General features: G+C 40.2%; 1 protein-coding gene across 7 annotated transcripts in view; it reads left to right on the forward strand.

Annotated features, from left to right (window-relative positions):
- Positions 1-1,222: 1,222 nt before the first annotated feature.
- serpine2.S (serpin peptidase inhibitor, clade E (nexin, plasminogen activator inhibitor type 1), member 2 S homeolog) overlaps positions 1,223-21,927 on the forward strand; it is a 36,377-nt gene continuing 15,672 nt past the window's right edge. For 3 of the 7 annotated variants that reach the window (XM_018264478.2, XM_041564025.1, XM_041564026.1), the window contains exons 1-3: positions 2,852-3,022; positions 18,629-18,918; positions 19,874-20,101. In XM_018264478.2, coding sequence (XP_018119967.1) covers positions 18,663-18,918; positions 19,874-20,101 — 484 coding nt within the window. In that variant the 5' untranslated portion in view covers positions 2,852-3,022; positions 18,629-18,662. 7 annotated transcript variants of the gene reach the window in all.

Raw genomic sequence — 21,927 nt, forward strand, 5'->3', positions numbered from 1 at the left:
ACTCACTGATCAGACCACTATATAGAAGATGTTGGGCAGGACTGATATCTGAAGTAGGTTTAAAAAAATACATAGTGTCATACTGGGGGGCCCAGGACCTACCAGGCCTGCAGCCTCAGGGGCCCCCCGCACCATCCCCCGGGCCTCCCAGCCGCAAAGTCCTCTCTGCTGCCATCTCATTTGATGCACCTTTTTCTGGGAGTTATGAGATTTGCTCCCATATCTAATAAAAGGCACTAAGTTTACCCAGGAGCAGTAACCCATAGCAACCAATAAAATGTTTGCTTTTAAACAGTTGACCAGTAAATGCTGCCTGCTAAATTAATGAAATCTGCATTTCAAATGTGGAATCAAAATAGGACTAATGTGAGAAAGCAAAAAAAAGGAACAGCAAAGTCAAAGACAGAAGGAAGAAGGGAGCTAAGCAGATCTTTGGATAATAGATAAATAATATAGGCCATTAAAAAAACCACTAAAAAGATCAAAGTTCACAAAGAGTACAGAGGCAAGTCATAATTAAGGGGTATTTTAATTATCTCCATACTGAAGGAAATTTAAAAATCTACTGCTTAACTGTTAATTATCAGTAGAGGGTCCATCTTAGAAAGGAACTCTATTGGGATACTGGGAAACTATAAAGAGATCACTGTAGAAGTACTTAATTTGCATACCCAAACACAAAAATAACCTTTATCCTATGCCACCCCTTTTTCCCAAAAATGTTTATGAGGGGTGGGGGGCAGGTGCTATTTCTTTTTCCTTTTCTGCACTGTTGGTTTTAACTCATGAACACATAAGAAGTCAGTTCTTCTGCAGCGAAGACTCCAGTTCCCTTCAGCTACCTTGTGTCAAGACTCCAAACCAACAGTACAGAACATATATGGGGCATATAATGCTTTACATACTGAATACATTCACAAATAACTATAAGGGTGTAAGGGGGTCATTACAATCTATTTTTCATTTGGGTAAAGTTTAAAAGGGTATGAGCTTTGGTTAAGAGGGTATGTGCCCGTGTGTATCGTCCACACCTAGTAACCCATAGCAACCAGTCAGGAAGGAGAATTGAATTGCTAGCTATATGAAAGAAAGATCTGCCAATGAACAGTGGGGGAGGAGGCATAACTAGATGTTACTGGGTCTGGGCCCCACAGCAACATAATTTAAGGGATGCACTAGATGCACTAGTCTCTCTATAGAGCTAAAGGCAGAGCGGGGAGAGGAAGGAGTGTGCACCCAGGAGGTGAGTCCTTTCTATAGAGCTGCGCTGGCGACTGGGGTAAGTCACTGATTCACAGCAGGGACACACTGATTGGCTCTAGAGCTGCACAGTGGCTGCTCCTTGGGAAAGTTCCACCAGGCTGGGATGGAACAAGTTGCTTTGCACTAGCTGGGAGCTGCTCATATTATCACTGGGATCCTAACAAAGGCTGCTTGTTTGTCTTGGGGTTATAAACAGCAGCAGTCACTGCACAGCCCCCATTAACCCATTAGCTGCTGGACCCTGGACAATGACCCGTGTGTGGACATGCACCTTTTTGCCCACAGAAAAACAAATGTGCTGGAAGTTGGTGTGTTAAGAGTTCTTCTGAAATACTAAATATATTAACTTTGCTTATGGGTTTTTATGTTTTATATCTACTGCTTCATGTGTTGGCTTAACATGAAATATTTATCATTTATTGCAGAGAACATTATGGTACTCACAAGCCAGGCCAAATATATATATATGATTATTATCTATGATTGGACAGTGCAGTGCCCCCTGTGCAGTGTGTTAGTGTTGGCTGAATACTGTGCAGTCAGGAGCAACACCTGCACTTCTGCACTCACCAGTCACTGTGTGTATATACACTCTATTCCCCCGCACTCACCAGTCACTGTGTGTATATACCCTCTATTCCCCTGCACTCACCAGTCACTGTGTGTATATACACTCTATTCCCCCGCACTCACCAGTCACTGTGTGTATATACACTCTATTCCCCTGCACTCACCAGTCACTGTGTGTATATACACTCTATTCCCCTGCACTCACCAGTCACTGTGTGTATATACACTCTATTCCCCTGCACTCACCAGTCACTGTGTGTATATACACTCTATTCCCCTGCACTCACCAGTCACTTTGTGTATATACACTCTATTTCCCTGCACTCACCAGTCACTGTGTGTATATACACTCTATTCCCCCGCACTCACCAGTCACTGTGTGTATATACACTCTATTCCCCTGCACTCACCAGTCACTGTGTGTATATACACTCTATTCCCCTGCACTCACCAGTCACTGTGTGTATATACACTCTATTCCCCTGCACTCAAAAGTCACTGTGTGTATATACACTCTATTCCCCCGCACTCACCAGTCACTGTGTGTATATACACACTATTCCTCCGCACTCACCAGTCACTGTGTGTATATACACTCTATTCCCCTGCACTCACCAGTCACTGTGTGTATATACACTCTATTCCCCTGCACTCACCAGTCACTGTGTGTATATACACTCTATTCCCCTGCACTCACCAGTCACTGTGTGTATATACACTCTATTCCCCTGCACTCACCAGTCACTGTATGTATATATACTCTATTCCTCTGCACTTCTGCCCCCACCAGTCACTGAGGTTTATTGATAAACACTGGGCGCATTTGCACCTGGGCAGTAACCCATTTCAACCAATCAAATGATTGCTTTCAGTGTTGAGTCTGCAACTGGCTGAAAAAAGCTAATCGCTGATTGGTTGCTATGGGGCTGGGTTACTGCCCAGGTGCAAAATTGCCCAATGTTTATAAATGAGCCCACTGTGTGTATAAACAATATATTCCCCTGCTGTAGTCACTGGGGGAAGGTGGAGACTGAGCATGGGGGGCGGGCAACTTGATGCAGCATCTGCCAATGAACAGTGTGGGAGGAGGTAAATCGGCCGACCCTCCTTTCGAGACAGAGAATAGAGTGTAGATGCACTAGTCTCTCTAAAGGCAGAGCGGGGAGAGGAAGGAGTGTGCACCCAGGAGGTGAGTCCTTTCTATAGAGCTGCGCTGGCGACTGGGGTAAGTCACTGATTCACAGCAGGGACACACTGATTGGCTCTAGAGCTGCACAGTGGCTGCTCCTTGGGAAAGTTCCACCAGGCTGGGATGGACAAGTTGCTTTGCACTAGCTGGGAGCTGCTCATATTATCACTGGGATCCTAACAAAGGCTGCTTGTTTGTCTTGGGGTTATAAACAGCAGCAGTCACTGCACAGCCCCCATTAACCCATTATCTGCTGGACCCTGGACAATGACCCGTGAATGCACATGCACCTTTTTGCCCACAGAAAAAGAAATGTGCTGGAAGTTGGTGTGTTGAGTTCTTCTTAAATACTAAATATATTAACTTTGCTTATGGGTTTGTATGTTTTATATGTGCAGTCTACTGCTTCATGTGTTGGCTTTACATGAAATATTCATCATTTATTGCACATATCATATATATTCCCCTGCACTCACCAGTCACTGTGTGTATATACACTCTATTCCCCTGCACTCACCAGTCACTGTGTGTATATATACACTCTATTCCCCTGCACTCACCAGTCACTGTATGTATATACACTCTATTCCCCTGCACTCACCAGTCACTGTGTGTATATACACTATTCCTTCTCCCAGCATTGTTGCTCTTATCCACCCATTTCCCATTTTTACCCCTTCTCTCACCTTTGATCACTCACCCTTGTCCCCAAACTTCTGTTATGTTTTCTACTGATTTTCTTTCCCTTTCTCTACATCCATCTTTTCTCTTGTCTTTATGCCATCTTTTCTTCTTTCTGTTTTTCCTTTCTACTCTCCCTTTCCTTGTGTCCTCTTCTTTACTTTTCTTCTAATTTGTATATTCTGCCTTCTGCTTTTCTGTTTTTTATACCCTTTTTCTTACTCCTTATTTCTTATAATATAACTTTTTATTGTGGGTTTCATTCTTTCTGTTTTAATCTTTACTTTGTTTGATCTTCTACAATCACTTCTCTCACTTTTCCTTTTATTATTTTCTCCACAACTCATTTGCTTCGACTGTACCTGCTTTAAAGGAAACACAGAGCTTTCATTCTTGCACATCTCATCACAAGGCCTAAAAACGACTCCCAGTTCCCCGTCCTGTTCTTGTGACTTGTGGAACATTGCCCCTACCCATTTTGTTAAGATTTGTGCAAATCTCTGGTCACTCTTCTTCAGCAATTAGTGAGATATATAGAAATACTTTGTTTGGGTTCTATGCAGGTTAATTTTTTGGATCTGGACTATTGATTCGATCAGTTTACTAATTCAGAGAGTATGAGGAAACTTCTTAAAGGGGAGGTTCACCTTTTGGACAATAGAGCTAATTTAACATGTTATAATAGCCTTTTTTGTAATTTATCTTTATTACTTTAAATGTTTCCTTTGAGAGATACATACCATAGAAGCTGTGGATCAGCGCTGCTAAAACTCTCGTTTTTTCTTCTGTTACGGGATCGGCAAAACACTCCAAGTAAGAGATGCAAGCTGCCAAGTAAGGAAGTTCGATCAGATTGTCTGGCAATATTCAGCCAATCGGATCGAAAGATATGCAAAGAGAAGACATGCGCCGTGCAGATTCAATCCTGAACGTCCTTATTCGGCAGCCGGTGTCTCTTATACAGAGTGTGTCGCTATCCCATAACACAGAGGACAGGGACTTTGATTGGACTTGGAGATTCGCAAGATGGTTTAATAATCCCTTGTTTCCGTTCCCTCTCCTCTGCTCAGTGTTGTATGTAAAGAAATGCAGAGACTAAAACTGCTGCACAGGAAACCTTTCTTAACATTATTGGTTTTAGATAGAGTGGGCAGGAGGATCAGTTTGGCGGGAACTTAAATTGGTTATGGCTAGTGGGCAGGGATGTTTCCATGGAATAGTTTACCAAGATTCTGAGATGGGGCTTGTCCCCAGGAAACTGGGATGGATAGGAGACTGCATAGGAGTCAACAGAAAGGGCTGGAGGAGGTTAGTCACTGGTGACTACTCAGAATCTGAGTGAGCGAGTGAGTGAAAGTTAGTTGAAGGAGTTTCTGGATTTGGTTTATTGGGATTACTGCTGTTAACAGCCTAACGGTTAGCCTATGATTAAGGGATACATTCCCGAAACGCGTTGGGCTGTTAACAACAGTAATCCCAATAAACCAAATCCAGAAGTGCCGTCTGCCTGTTGAGTTTTTGATGTATTTACAGTGGGGACACTGTTGACTGAGCACCTGGGTCAAGGGAAGAGTGGTGAGCTGGAGCTGGGTGTTTTTTTGTTTTTTATCTACTTAGTTGAAGGAGTGTTTGCAGGTAAATGTCAGATGTGTGCATGATGGCTGCATGTCAAGTCTTGGGCTCCTTAAGAACTTGGCCAGTGTTATTAGCAGACACTGCTTAGGGATGCAACAGTCTGTTATCTACAATAACCCAAATTCCTTCTCAACTGATGGTCTCAAAAACATTATTTTAGTCAGTTTTGTATTCAAGTACAATTAGTATGTTCCAAGCCAATATTCTTTAATTCAATCAGTAAACTTCTGTGTGGTACTGTATGTAAACATCTATTTCACTTAATTTCATTTTTACAGTTTCAGGCGCAGCATTGTGCTTTAAAATCAATGCTGTCTGTCACAAGGCAGCACTTTTCTTAACATCTACCATAGGCATTAGTCAGGCTGTAATTACAGGGCTCTCGGGTGTCCATTGGCCATCAGTGCTCCTTAGCTTATTCATCTAATAATGCAGCACCACCAAAAACATTAACAGTGCTGGATTCAGAACAATGCACTTCATTGTAGCAGTGCAAAGAGCCAGGCCTCTGGTTGCATAAAACAGGGCAATATTTAAACTTTCAAGAGTCAAAAAATGATCCATTGCTGTAACTTATTTCTTTATCTATATAGTTACATAGTTAAGTTGGGTCAAAAAAGACCAAAGTCCCTCAACCCCTCCAAATGTAACCCAGGGCATACGCTGTACATCACAATCACATACCAATATCTATATTAAATGGGCTGTTCACCTTCCAAACACTTTTTCAGTTGAGTTGTTTTCAGATTGTTCTTCAGAAATAGACTTTTTTCAATTACTTTCCATTTTTTATTTTTTACAGTTTTTCCAAGTCTGGCAGCTCAGTAATTCAGGTGCAGATTCTGAACTGTTATAATTTTGCAACATTGAGGGGCCCATTTACTAAGGGTCGAAGTGAATTCAAAGTGAATTTTCGAAGTAATTTTTGGGTACATCGACCATCGAATAGGCCAAAATTCGATTTGAATTTAAAAAACTTCGAATATTCGACCATTCGAAAACCAAAGTACTGTCTCTTTAAAAAACTTTGAGTTCGACACTTCGCCACCTTAAATCTGCCGAATTGTTATATTAGCCAAAGGGGACCTCCTAGAACCTATAGCCAGTATTTGGCTAAGTTTTTAGAAGTCAAAGTTTTGTTTTTTTTTGGAAAATCGTTCGATTGATAAAAACATTCAAATCTCCATGTCCGATCACACGATTTGAATTTGATCGAAAATTGCTACCTTTAATAAAAAAAAAACTTTGACTATCGAATTTCGATGATTGAATTACGAAGTTTTACCACTTTGAAATTCGACCTTTAGTAAATGTGCCCCTTAGTTGATCCATTTCTCAGCAGCATCTCTGGAGTATTAGCAACTATTGTATCAATTCTAACAGCTGCCTGTAATGAAACAGTTGCTCAGCAGGGACAACAACAAGAAATATAATTAAATGTATCAATTTAGAACAGTTTACAGGGTTGGCTGCCCCCTTCCAGAGCTGCTTTAGAAAGTGAAAAATTTCACTTTACACTTCAATATTAGAAAAACTTTCACACATAGAAAACATAACGTAAATGGGAAAAGTCTTTATTTCTGGTGGCCTATCTGAAACCAACTGAACTGAAAAAAGTGTCGGATGGGGAACAGACTCTTTTTTCTAATTGTAGAGTTAAGTATCACTTTAGCCTTGGATAATATACTTGTCCAAGAAATCATACACGCTTCTCTTAAAGGCATTAACTGAATCAGCCATCACAACATCACCCGGCAGTGCATTCCACAACCTCACTGTCCTGACTGTGAAGAACCCCCTACGTTGCTTCAAATGAAAGTTCTTTTCTTCTAGTCTGAAGGGGTGGCCTCTGGTACAGTGATCCACTTTATGGGTAAAAAGGTCCCCTGCTATTTGTCTATAATGTCCTCTAATGAACTTATAAAGTGTAATCACGTTCCCTTGCAAGTTTTTTTTCCAGTGAAAATAACCCCAACATTGACACAATAATTTAAATTTTCCATCCCTTACCCCAGTTGCACGTCTCTGCACTCTCTCCATTTATAAATGCTTGGAATGCTTAGGGACTGGACTTCCTGGACTGGGGCTATTTATATTGCTCTTGTGTCCCTCCTTGGTTATTTGATATATAGATATAGGTATAGATAATTCAACCCACTTATTTAGTATAGCATACTAAATATTGTATGTTAGTGTATGTGGAACGCATTTCATTTTGTAGGAGTCAGAAACCTATCTTTTTGGGTACATGCATATAGACGATATGCGGGCAGAATTATGGCCTGTTTATTGCTGTGAGATGCATTTGTGGGGCTATATATACTCTGTGTGTGATTCTGTGCCATCAGAACCTTATATTTATCAAGATGCTGAAAATGTCATGCTGAGTGAGTGAAGATGACCACAAATACAGAGCAATATGGCCTGCCAGCTGTCTCTTTAGCTGTCTCTTTAGCCATGTATTTGACCAAGCATCACTATGTGTGTGTGTTTTTGACATGATCAGTCTGAGGGATCATGAGCCAAATATGCAAAATGTACAAGCTGCTGATCTCTATCTGTGTGTGGGAAATAAAGAAAGTTGTTTTCTGTGCAGTTTGGTCAGTTGAATAGCTTCATTACATGGTGTAAATGTGTACAGTCCAGCTCCCCATAGACGCAAAGATTTTTCTTGCCGAATGATTTTAGCGAAGTCCGACCAATCCTTTGCAATTATCGTGCGGTTAGTGGGATTCGAACGATCGTACATCTTACGAGTTTTCGGCCGACATCTGTCGGAAAATTGATCGGCCAGGTTAAAAAATCTTTATTGGTCCCAGTGCAATCTATCTATGTCTGCAGGGCCAAGCAGGCAGCTACCCTTCAGTTTTGCTGGCATTATCGCCTGAAATGGTGTGGGTTTTTTGTTTTTTTTAATCCCCTGGCACCAATGTATTATTTTAATATTCTATAGTCCCCTGCCACCAATGTTTTTGTTTTAAAAAAAAAATTTTTGGGTCCCCAATTTTTTTTAACTTGTAAGGGGGGCCCTGCCACCAATGTTTTTTTTAAAAAAAAAATATTTTTTGGGGCCCCAATTTTTTTTACTTGTAAGGGGAGCCCTGGCGCCGATGTTTTTTTTTTTTTTTTTTTATAATTTTTTTGAGGCCCCAATTTTTTTTTAACTTGTAAGGGGAGCCGTGGCACCAATGTGTTTTTTTTTTTTTTAACTTATAAGGGGGCCCTGACCATCAATAACTTCATATAACTTGTGTGTGGGGGGTTACTTTTTTAGCGCTGATGTCTGTGTGGTCTTTGGGTGGGATGGAGTGTGGCTTGGGTGGAGTGGGTGGGATCTGGGGTGGGGCTTGGGTCGTAGTGTGGGCGGGGCCCAGGGGGCCCCGGAAATTTTGTTGCCCTGTCATTTCTAATGGCGGCCCTGACTGCCACTGTTCTGCTACCATCAGAGGGATGAGAGAGGGAGATCTGACCTTCACTATGGATTGCATATGACTTTTATTGACGTTTATTTCTTTCTTTGTTTTGAACAGCTTATTTCCTAGGAATGGTTTAATTAACCTAGGAAGTCTTTTAATCGCTACATTGGCCAGAGAAGCCAACAGATTCTTTTGTGAATGTCTTGAAATGCCGGCTCTTCCGGCTCCCAAAGTATAACATGCTTCCAGCTCCTGTCAGTGTTTTATATGGATTCTGCTGTCTCATTATTGTGCATTGTACTGCATCTCCAAGGAAAGAAAAGTTACCAGTGAATGATGTTCAGCCCAGTGAGACTTCTGTTTACTTTCCCAGCTCAGACCTATCACAATGTTGCCAAGCCACCTGCCCCATGCTTTGTACTTGCCACTAACTCAGAGGGAAGGGGAGTGAATGAGAGAAGTCGTGTAGTAAAATGGGACAGAAGTAAGATAATAAAACACAATAGGTAATCTGGGGGTTACTAGATCACCTGTACATTCTGGGTAATCAGTGTAGCTCTTTAACATGCATTATCCATGAATTTTCAAGTGGTCTGGTATTCCTGCCCCTATTGGATAGTTAATATTAGATTTTGATAATTTGCCCAGTGTCATATGACCAGATCAGCCTGATTTAGCCCACTAAATTGGTTGCTGAATTGTGCACAAATCTGCTGGACCCGTAGGACGGTAGTGCTAATGTTTATGTAATAGATACCTGCATGACCTACCTGTTTTATTAGATGTACCTCCCCTGGTGTATAAATCATAATCATACCTTGTTAGAACCCCTCAATGAGGAGGGACTATGAAGCCTAGGGTGGGATACTGATGCTGGAGACCTCAGAAGGAGCTCAGGTAGTAGCATGGGATTTGCTTATGAAGAACTAGCTAGTGTGAGGGTTCCTACATTTAGGTAGTCTAGAATACAAGATGGTGAGCTCACAATGAGTTAGGTTGATACCACAGTAAGTCATCTGCCAGCCAAGTGCATAGACTGAGGGTAGAGGTTATATGTGTAAGATGTGCCATAAAGCTTGAAGCATGTGTGTTCCATAGTTCTACTACCAACCATGTGTTATAGGTAGAAACCTGTTATTGAATTTGAATTCTTCTGCTGTATAATTAACTCTTTATTTAATGGTTAAGAACCACTAACACCTAAGTGCACACACATAATCCTTTAGCATTTACATGACACTGGTGCACAGCTCTAGATACACAACATAACATCTACACATTTCAGATCTGTATCTACAATCAATGGATGTAATTCCTAGGGGAAAGTCTAGTAACCTGCGGGCATTTTGGTTAAGGGCATTCCTGCTGTTTTGCCAATGTGTAATGATTCATGTTCCTCTTCCTGTTTTAGCTGAAAGCAAGTGTGGAGCAGGCCAGACTCACCTGCCATGTTGTAATAAATGTACTGTGCTTATCTGGTTGCTTCACCTGAACTAACACAGCAGAATCATGAACCCACTGCTAGTTTTGCAATTTTATACCAGGACCCCAGAGGACAATAATGATGTTACTGGTACTTTATCTGGAATGCTTGCTACCTGGGGTCCTTAAGTTATGTGGAACACCATGCATGAAAGGGGTTATTCATTAGTGATGGGTTTTTCCCGACCCTCCCGCCTTCCCTTTATAGACCTGCTATACCCTGCCCCTTCGATGACATCACAAAAGGGGCGGGGCGAGCAGGGAGCGTGCCTATAAAGCTGGCAGTTGAAGGTGGCGGGCGGGGAGAGCAGGAGGAAGAGCTTGAGCCAGACCCGCCAGCTACACACACAGGGGGGTGTGAGGTCAGCCCAACCCGACTCATCCCGCGGGTATTGAGCCGGCCCACACATCACTATTGTTCGTCTGTAACTTTTATGAGCAGATTTATTATGTGGTTTAAAAAAACGGAGGAATAATTCTCCACATATCATCAGGCATCGCAAAGTAAAAAACAGCCTGAATCAAAATAACAGGTGCAAATCTGGGGTTCCCATGGTGTAAAATAAAACTCACCTTCCTAAATTCCCCATTTAGTATGATGTACAGAGTGATATTATAAGACAATAAAGTGCTACGCAATATGTTGGCACTATATAAATACATGTTAATAAATAATTTGCAGTTGTTTTAATTTTTTTTTATTAATTGTGGTTTTTGAGTTATTTAGCTTTTTACCTGGCAGCTCTCCTCAGCAATGTGGTTGCTAGGGTCCAAATTAGCCTAGCAACCACGTCTTGATTTGAATAAGAGACAGGAATATGAAGGAGAGGGCCTGAATAGAAAGAGGATTAATACAAAGTAGCAATAACAATAGATTTTTAGCCTTAGCATATTGTTTTTTAGATGGAGTCAGTGACCCCTATTGGAAAGTTGGAAAGAGTCATAAGAATAAAGCTGGCCACAGACGCAAAGCGTCCAGACATTTTTCGTCCGGCGGAGATCAGTCATTTGGACGATCGGACAGGTTAAAAGATTTCTGTCGGCTGCCGATAATATCTCTGTGTGTATTGCTGATCTGACGATTTTCAGTGGGAGACTGTCACCAGCTTTGTTGGACATAACTTTCGTACGATTGCTGTCAGGGGCTGATCTGTTCTTTTACTACTTGATTTTTGATCTGAATGGTTAGTGGTAGGTCGGGAGATGGGGGAAGTCCGATTGTTTAAGGATTCGAACGATCGGATCTTTGCATCTATGGCCAGCTTAAGGCTAGTAATTCTAAAACTATAACAAAGAAGAAATTCAAACCAATTGAAAGGTTGCTTGGAATTAGCCATTTTATAACATAAAAGTATATAACCAAAAGTTAAAAGTGAACCACTCCTTTAAGGCTATTAGACTGTATTTATACGTTAAAAAGAGCCAGTAAGATAGTTTTGCCACCAACATTTAGTTATGGTCCCCTAATGACCTTGTTATCAAGAACAGGGTTTTATTGTTACAGAGATTATTTCTAATTGTCCCCTGCAAAAAGGTGCTTGTAACTGGGTGACATTTCTCCAGATACATTTTCCATTTCTACCAAAGGGAAGCACTACAGGACAACCATCATCCTAAAGCTCTCAACAAGGTCAGTTGATCTGAAGGAAATTAGCTAGAGAGCAAACTTATGTTAAATAATAGTACAGGTATGGGATCCGTTATCTGGAAACCCGTTATCCAGAAAGTTCAGAATTTCGGGATGGCTGTCTCCCATAGACTCCATTAAAATTAAATAATTCAGATCTTTAAAAGTGGTTCCCATTTTCTCTGTACCTTGTACTTGATCCAAACTAAGATATCATTACTATTTACTGAAGGCAAAACAAGCCTATTGGGTTTATATGATTTATTTTAGATAGATTCAGAAAACCCCAGGTCCTGATCATTCTGGATAATGGGTTTTCATGCCTGTAGAACACAAAAATAAATATAAGGATAAGCAGATATCTTTTAAATATTGGTGGTTATTCCTTTTGCATGGTCTGGAGGTTGATTTCTTCATTAAGACTTGCACTTGGATTGAGTCTGAGCAAGAATTTCATTCTTCTCTTACGGAGAAACCACAGAGAACGGTATGTTTTGTCTCTACTAATTCTCCACTAATGCTAATTCAGATTTCAGGCACGTCTCTGTAACACTGGGAATAGAAAGTGGGGCTGTAATTCCAGTTCAGTGCTTTCCAGGCAGAAGCTGCATTTCCTTACAGAAATAAAGCATCACTATTAATGTGCTGTGCATCATGTCCATGTGCCACATAGTAGGTTGAACTTGTGACTATACCTGCATCTGAACAGGAGTTTTCCAGAGATGACAGTATACCATAGCTACAGACTATAGAAGAAGTAGCTTTTTTTGGTGATGTCCCTAATTTACCTAAGACACATCCTTATCCCTTCTACCACTCTTGGATAGCCCATACATCTGTTGGCTGCTGAAATTGGAACTGTTCTACTAAAATAGGACATTTGAAGGTCATGGTTTTAGTAGGCATTGTAAACTATGTGCTCCTGTGCATCCCACTCCCGAGTGTTCCCTACTTTTGTTTTTTTTTCAGGGTGCTGCCTCCTGATACGACAAAATTCCGAGGGGGCTCCATTGCCAGCAGCCTGGGGTTTTATTGGGAATGCAAGCAGCTTCTCTAGTAAGCACACTTTGCATGTTGAGCACTCTTTTCCTCTGCATTCCTAAACTAAACGTGCTATGTATCTTGTTTGTAGCCCAGCACAGCTTTTCTCATGCCACTTTCAACCTTGGGATGTACCTCAGTGTCTGATTGCCATGACATAACCCAAAAAATCTAAAAAGAGGCAGTGCCCCTCAAAAGAAAATAATTTTTTTAAACATTAGTGGAAAATTGTCAGTTATCCACAAAAATTTCAGGACTTAAAGGGGCTGAGTTAACTTTTAGTATGATGTAAAGAATGATATTCTGAGACAGTTTGCAATTGGTTTTTATTAGTGTTTTTTGAGTTATTTAGATTTTTTATTCAGCAGCTTTCCAGTTTGCAATTTCAGCAATCTGGTAACTAGGGTCCAAATTACCCTAGCAACCATGCATTGATTTGAATAAGAGACAGGAATATGAATAGGAGAGGGTCTGAATAGAAAAATGAGTACTACAAATTATCAATAACAATAATACATGTGTAGTTTTACAGAGCATCTAGTTTTTAGATGGGGTCAGTGAAAGAGTCAGAAGCAGAAGGCAAATAATTCAAAAACTATAGAAAATAAATGATGAAGACCAATTGAAAAGTTGCTCACAATTGGCCATTCTATAACACACTAAAAGTTATCTTAAAGGTGAAGCATCCCTTTCAAGGGCACCTATTGCCAATATATTATCCCCAACCAAAGGTGTGGGCTAATAGAGCCCGTACTCAGATTGGGGGTAACTGTCGTTTTTTAACTAGCTCTAGGGCACTTGCACCAAGAGAGAGCTCCCTGTGCGAGCGGCCATGTCGGTCAGAGTGCAAGCGCATAACGCGCTTCTGACATCACGCGCATAAGCATAATGAGCATTATAATGCACGTGTGTGCCCCAACATGGCCGATTGAACTGGGAGCTCTTCTTGTGCAGGGGGCCTAGCGCTGACAAGGCATTTAAAAAAAAAACCTACTGTTCCCCCAACTGGAGTGTGGGCTCTAATGGCCTGCACCTTTAGTTGGTGAACTTTAAGGAACATTGACCTTCATTTTCCAGTTTGATGCCCAGTTTTCCAGTTTAGTCAAATCATTCTGCAAAGTTGCAGCATCCTCCATGGAATTTATATTTTTGCACAAGTTAGTTGGTCAGCTGGAGACCCATTTTATAAACCTGAATGACTGAACAAGGCCTCTTTCATGTGTAGCCCACTAATTGTAAGAAGTTGGACACAATGATGTTATTTGCTGATGTAATACAGTCATATGAAAAAGTTTGGGAATCCCTTTCAGCCTGCATAATAATTTACTCCACTTTCAACAAAAAAGATAGTATGTATTTTATTCCCAAGGAACATCTGAGTACTGTGGTGTTTTCTGAACAAGGGACAAGGGCCCTTGTTAAAGTCATCTACAAATTCTTCAGGATAATGTTCAAGCATCAGTCACAAAGTTGAAGTTACGCAGGGGTTGGATATTCCAACAAGACAATAACCCTAAACACACTTGGAAATCTACAAAGGCATTTATGCAGAGGGAGAAGTCCAAAATTCTGGAATGGCCGTCACAGTCCCCCAACTTGAATATTATCGGAAATCTATGGGCTGATTTGAAGCAGACTGTCCATGCTCGGCAGCCATCAAATTTAACTGAACTGGAGAGATTTTGTATGAGCGAATGGTCAAAAATACCGTCAATACCAGTGTCCAGACACTCATCAAAGGCTATAGGAGGCGTCTAGAGGCTGTTACATTTGCAAAAGGAGGCTCAACTAAGTATTGATGTAATATCTCTGTTGGAGTGTCCAAATTTATGCACCTGTCTAATTTTGTTATGATGCATATTACATATTTTCTGTTAATCCCAAAAAATGTATGTCACTGCTGAAATACTACTGTTTCCATAAGGCATGTTATATATTAAAAGGAAGTTGTTACTTTGAAAGCTCAACAAATGATAAACACTCCAAAGAATTAAGAGGGCTTCCCCAATTTTTTGATATGACTGTAGTTACTGAGAATTTTAATGTGTAGGTGGTAATTTTCAACGACTAGAGATCTAGGTTCTGGGGGTGAGGTTCCAAAGCACAGAAAATGTATGACCGTTTCGTGTTGGGGTAGACATTGCTCTGGATGAGACATATTTGAAATGGAAAGTGATATTTCTACCTCTTGTACAATCTTTACTTTTAAGACCTGCTTTGTAGATTTTTCTGCAGAATGTGCTATCAGTGTCCTAAAGTACTTATGCCCTTCGTATCTTTAAAATCAATTTTTTTTATTATATACTTATATGAGCCCCCCTGGAATAATACAGTATGAGGTATTCTATCTTGGTAAGAAAGCCAGCAGTTAGGTTTCTAAAGCTAAATGAATCCAGTCCAGCACTTTTCAGTCTGAGAGTAGTAATAGGGGATTTTTTTGTAGGCAGAAAACTTCTGTTGTATTCCCAGGGTCTATAAACATTTTGTGTTGCTGTCAGCAATAAACATTATTTATTGGGCTTCAATCCTATAACTCCGTGTCCTTTACATCCAGCCCTTTACATCAGTGTCTACATCTGCCGAGTTGAAGAAAAGGAAGCAAAAAATAATATGAAAGCTGTAGAATACAGCACATTCCTGACAACATTCACTGTTTTTCCTGGGGTTCTGATAAATGGAAAGGGTGTGATTATATAAAATAGCAGAAACCGCAGTACCCTGTGGCACACTCAACTACTGTGGCTTCTGACTTAATTCTGACTTGATTAAAATGCATCAGGGGGAACTAACAGACTCGTTTTTATCCTTCTCCAAGCTCTATGGCTACATTTGGCACATTGCATTCTGCTTTGCCCGTTCAGCACATTCCATACAATCTGCAAAAACCTGCATTGATTTACCTTAAAGGAATTGTAAATCCATTTATATAACATTTTGCATACTAAGAGCAAACTTAAAGGGGAACACCACCCACATTTTTTTGTTCAATGAAAGAAAACTGGTGCAGGTACAGTACAATAAACATTGGCAAGCTGGGGAGTATTTTTAATAAAAGCACCCTGAAGCTGCCTAGGCATGTGCCTTCAGTGCCTACTTAAAAAAAACATGGCTCTGATTGATCATTCAGTTTTGAAACTTTGTTGCAGAGTTGCTAATTGGACATCATTTTGTGACTCTGGAACAATTAGAGACCACAGAAATCTTCCTGGGGTAAACTATAGTAAAATGACATAGCTGTGATGGCAAGTGTTGCACTCAAAAAAGTAGATAAAGTGCTTTAGGTGAAATACATCATGAGATACATTGATGGGAATACTTACAATGGGATGTTCTGAAGCTTTTTGAGGTTTAATATTTGCTTTCTCTCATTTAGAGCAGAACCTGTTGGCACAATAGAATAACTTTTATGGTCGCTAATACTTTTAGGAACACAAGCCCAAGCTCTAACACCACAGTCAGACTTTGATGAAATGCACTCTAGGTGCAAAGTACGTGGAACAGGTAAACAATGGTAGAACGCCTTCTTTGCGGATCTTCTTTTTCCAGTATTCCCTTTGCAGGTTACTGTTGAGTGTCGTAGTTCTGGAGCCAACGTTAGGCTAGGCCAATTGAGCCAGTCTGATCCAGATGGAAAGTTAGACACTGACTTTGTTTGTAAACTGGACTTTGATGCGGTCAAAAGACCGGTGTCATGGGATACTCAACAAAAATCATGCCTTCCCTGTGAACTGGTGCCTTTGCAGATTTAATCTTTGCTTATAGTCTATGAATATAGATGGGTCAATTCCAGCTGAGACACTTTTGTTAATGCTATAACAATGTTTCTCGTCACTCTTGTGTTACTGGGCAAATACTGAGATATCGTTCTCCATGTTGCAATAGCCCAAGAGACTGGCAGGACTGAATGAAAGACTGTAGATAATATTTGGTGGTTGCCAACCACAGTGGCCCAAGTGAAAGCATTTGGTATGATTTGCTAGCAGACATTGGAACATCAGAAAGGGGATGGACAAAAGCTGATTCCCCAACAATCCACTAATATAGGGAGTACAGTGCTTACATTAACTAAATAAACATATTTTGCTATACTGTTTATACGTATGACCTGTGAATCAGATGTTTTCCCAAGAAGGAACATTGGAGTAAACAGAGTAACAATAAAAATGTCTTATCTTTGCGTTTGCACATCTTCCTGTATAAGACCCTTTGCTTTTTTTTGCATCTACTGTATTTGCAGCTGAATATATAAAAATGTGTGTTTGGTTATGTCTCTGGAATAATTAAATGACCTCTTACACATTACAATACATCACCTTACCACTGGCGTGTTCCCATACCCACCAGGATTTACTGAATTATTATTTTACTGTCCCCCAGAATTTTGCTCTTTTTTTCCTTGTACCCCATAATGGTATCACCAATTAAAAGGTGATTTTGTTCCTTGCTCAACCAAGTGTCAAATTAATTGGATTCCTCCACAATGATCAGTGTATTGAGTACTTTACCCTTTCCTCGTTGGCTGTGTTGCTATATACACATTTTTCACTAAATATCAACCAATGTACAATCTATCTAGTTTTATTAGACTTTTTAGAGCAGCTTTAATTGGTGACTGCATGACCTTTAAGTTACCGATTAATTAATGTTAATTCACTTATGCCATAAATAATGAGCTAACAACATTTCCAGTAGAGAGACAAATAGTCTTGTTTTGTAATTTAAGAGTTGCTACATTACAGTCTCTGTGCCATTTAAAAGGAAATTGCCAGTTTTCACCCAGAGCATAATATGTGTGCCATGAGCAATAGAACAGAAGTTAGGCAGAAGGGGATGCATGTATTTGCACTGGCCTTGCCACACGCCATCAATGAATCCAACAATAAATGAAATTGTATTGTTAGTATTGGCTTTTCATGTACCATGAGCAATAGAGGCTGCCAAAGTGCAAAAAATACCACTATTGTCTCTGCACTAGAGAATGCTGATACTTTATTGCTATTTTATTTATTTATTTTGTTTCTTTGCTTTCCATCTTTGTCAAATGGATGCATCTGAGGTCAGATTTAAGAATGCTCGAGCCTTCGGCTATAAAAACCATGTGGGAGTGGACACAACATTGCAGCGTATTATTGACAAGCTGTCTCTGTTGTTTTGTTCTATTTAAAGTTTGTGTGTGTTGATAGAGCACCTAGAAATACATTTCAAGAGACAGGTCTCCATTTTGCGGTTCTGTTGGGAGCCATAAATGGCATTTCACCCATTGACATTCCTGTGTAAAGGTCCCCATAGACGCAAAGATTTTTCTTTGGTGAACGACCGATTTTAGTGCAATCCAGCCAATCCGTCAAATTATCGTGAGATTAGTGGGAATCGAACGATTGTGCATCTAACGATTTTTCGTCTGACGTGTCTGAAAGTTGATCGGCCAGGTTAAAAAATTTTCATCGGTCACAGTGAAATGTATCAATGTTTGCAGGGCCAAACACAGTGGCGGAACTACCGGGGGAGCAGGGGGTGCGAGCGGGCCAGGGCTTTACATCTATAGCCATCTTAAAACTTAAACCCATTATATTTTACAGAGCTTCTCTGTTTTATACTGTGTAGAAATGTGTCTTTTTGCACTGTCCATCTTAAAGGCTGCCCCCACCCCCCCGGTGTTTAACAGCAGCTTATTTATATAAACTATAGTAGTGTTCTTCTCTCTTTTTTTTTTTTTTTTTCCAGTATTCTTACTCAACTTCTATCCAGTTCTACGATCATGAGGAGACTAGTCATCTTTCCATTTCTTGTGGCATTCCTGGCATCTGTGCAACCTGAACTCGATCCACTATCCCTGGAGGAACTGGGCTCAGACATTGGAATTCAGGTCTTTAACCAGGTGGCCAGGACCAGGCCGCATGAAAATATTGTAATGTCACCACATGGAATCTCATCAGTATTGGGCATGCTGCAGCTCGGGGCAGATGGGAGGACTAAAAAGCAATTGATGACCGTCATGCAGTATAAAATTAATGGTCAGTAATAGCTCCTATTACTTGTACTGCCACAACAAGTAAAACTGTATCTCTTGGTGTATATAGACATAGATTTAGAGTGTTTACATTATTTAGTAGCTTATAGGCATAAATACATTACTAGTGTGGGCCATCAGAGTCTTAAAGCAATGCTAACTACTTTGCAAGGATAGATTTCTTGCTTGCCAGAGGCATAGTAAGTGATGCCTCCTCTTTGGCCTGGACACATAGGGGCAGATTTATTAAGGGTTTTTTTTATGGTCAAAACAAAATTGACTAGGGAATTATCTAAACTCGATTCGAGTTTTTTTTTAAAAAAATGTAATTGGATTTTTGAAATTTATCATTCAAATTTGACTGTTCGCCACCTAAAACCTGTATAAATCAACGAGAGAGATCTAGTGACCAATTTGGAGGTGCGTGCAACCTTCCTCAAATTTGAGTTTTTTTCTGAGAAAAAACTCGAATCAGATTTGGTCCAATTCAAATCTAATTCAATTCGAGTTTTCGTATCGTTAAAATTAGTCCGAGTTTGGCATATTCGATTTTTTTTAATAAATGACCCCCCCAATCTAATTTAGAGTAAAATCGAATTCTTGTGAGTTAAAGAAAACTCACATAAATTTGAAATTCGACCCTTGATAAATATGCCTCATACTGTTCCATCATCAACAGCTGAAGCCCTTGCAGAGACCCAAAAGCAAGAACAGAGAAGCTAAAAACAAGAGCCTTCATAGCTACAATTGAGCTGTAACATTAAGCTGTGTGACACATTCACATGGTACCAAAACATTCTGTTTCTGGTGTCAGTAAGCAGAAAGAACAGAGCACATGGCTCTACTGGTATCAATGGCAGAGGGATGACCAGCAAAGAGCAGATCTTGCACCTGGATCATGTATGTATTGTCTTCAAAATGCTAAGTAAGATTATAATTGGTTCCCTGTGTTTTTTAAGAGGTTGCCAAAAACCTAAAGAAGACTAACAGGGCTATCGTTGCAAAGAAGAATAAGGATATTGTGACGACTGCAAATGGAGTGTTTGCCAGCAGTGCATTCAAAATGGAGGGCTCCTTTGTCTACAAGAATAAAGATATCTTTCACAGTGATGTCCGAAGTGTTGACTTTCAGGAGAAGAACACAGCTGCTTCCATTATCAACCAGTGGGTAAAAAACCAGACTAAAGGTGAGCATTTATTAGGCATACGTGAATACCGGATGTGCTACTTTGTCCATTTAGATTAAAATGACACTATGCTTACAAGTATAGAGAGGAACCATTTTTCCTTAAAGGGCTAATAGAGCCAGCACTTCAGTTGGGGGTAACTATTTTTTTTTTTTAAATAAAAATTGGCACCACCAGTGATAGACCACCCGCACCTGGAGGGAGCTCCCGGGGCAAACAGCCATGTTGAGCACACTCATGCACATAACGAGTGAATGCTGCAAGTTGCACATTATGCGCATGTCGTTGGAAGTGCATTTGCGCATGTGCTCTAACTGGCCTATTGCACTGGTGGAAGTGTCTTAGCGCTGGTGGGGGGCATTTTTAAAAAAAAAAAAAAAACCACTGTTACCCCCAACTGGAGTGTGGGCTCTTTTAGCCTGCACCTTTGGTTGGGGATAATATATTTAACAACAGGTGCCCTTTAAGTAATATCTGGTTAAGCACGAGGAAACAGCTTCTCACTTAATAGAATTCAAGTTGCCATATTGCTTCCCTTAATGATAAGGCATTCCACCATTTATTTTTACGTATTGCTAGCGTACATTTTTCTTTACTTCCCAGCATCCCAAGCACAAACTTAATCATGAGTAGAGGAATGTTCGAAATTCAATGGCTGCAGTGGGTATTAGGCATTCTTCTTTATTTTTGCCGTCATAGCCTGCACCCCCTCCTCCCTGGTTATTTATTTTGCAGTAAATACAGTTCAATTGTTCCTCTCTCTTTCGCTATGTTTGGTTGTTACACAGATCTCTCTTTTTGCACCATCAACTTTTTCTTTGATAAAGGTCCCAAAGTGGACTGAAACGTTGGAGTGGCTATATGTGTGTATAAATTAAAACACTGAATCACGAGGGGAAGTGCTGGTCCTGGAATTGTTTGTTTTTTGATCAACTACATAATTGATATTGACCCTGCAAGTACTTTGCAACCACTGTGTGTATGTGTGTGTGTATGTGTGTGTATATATATATATATATATATATATATATATATATATATATATATATATATATATATATATATATATATATATATATATATATATATATATATATATATATATATATATATATATATATATATATATAACACAATAAACTGCAGCTCATCCCTTTTTATTGGGTGCACGTGGGTGAGGCTTGATAAACAAATTACAAAAAGTTTGACCCCAGCATTCCAATATAAAACCCCAAGAGAAACCTATTTTTGCACAGCTGAACTGTAACTAGTAAAAAAGACACTTTTAGTTACAAAGTTTGTACAAAATATGCATAAGCTGACGCGCCCCGTCAAGGCAGTGTCCATGCGTCAGTCCTACCTTAGTGAAAAAAGTGTTATTTTTGGGGGGAGAAAGACCATACCTGCTTTTCTCTTTATTTAGCATGATCTCTTCCAAAAACACCATTGAATGGGGGTTGGGAGAGCAAGCATTAAGGAGAGAGCCACCTCCCCATACTATAAAATAAAACACAATAAACTGCAGCTCATCCCTTTTTATTGGGTGCACGTGGGTGAGGCTTGATAAACAAATTACACAAAGTTTGACCCCAGCACTCCAATAGTGTAATTTGTTTATCAAGCTGTGCAAAAACGCAGGCGTCTCATCGGATGCAATGGAAAGTAATACCATTGACGGATCATGTTGCATTGTTTAAGCAACACGACTGTCGGATGCAGCGTGCAGTGTCTGCATCCGACAGGTGTGTTGCGTCGCATCGATGCTGTGACACGATCCAACAATAGAATTACTTACCTTATTTCTGTCGCATCCGACGTGACGCCTG

The sequence above is a fragment of the Xenopus laevis genome, chromosome 5S (genome assembly GCF_017654675.1).
Source record: "Xenopus laevis strain J_2021 chromosome 5S, Xenopus_laevis_v10.1, whole genome shotgun sequence".
In the NCBI taxonomy this organism is placed as follows: domain Eukaryota; kingdom Metazoa; phylum Chordata; class Amphibia; order Anura; family Pipidae; genus Xenopus; species Xenopus laevis.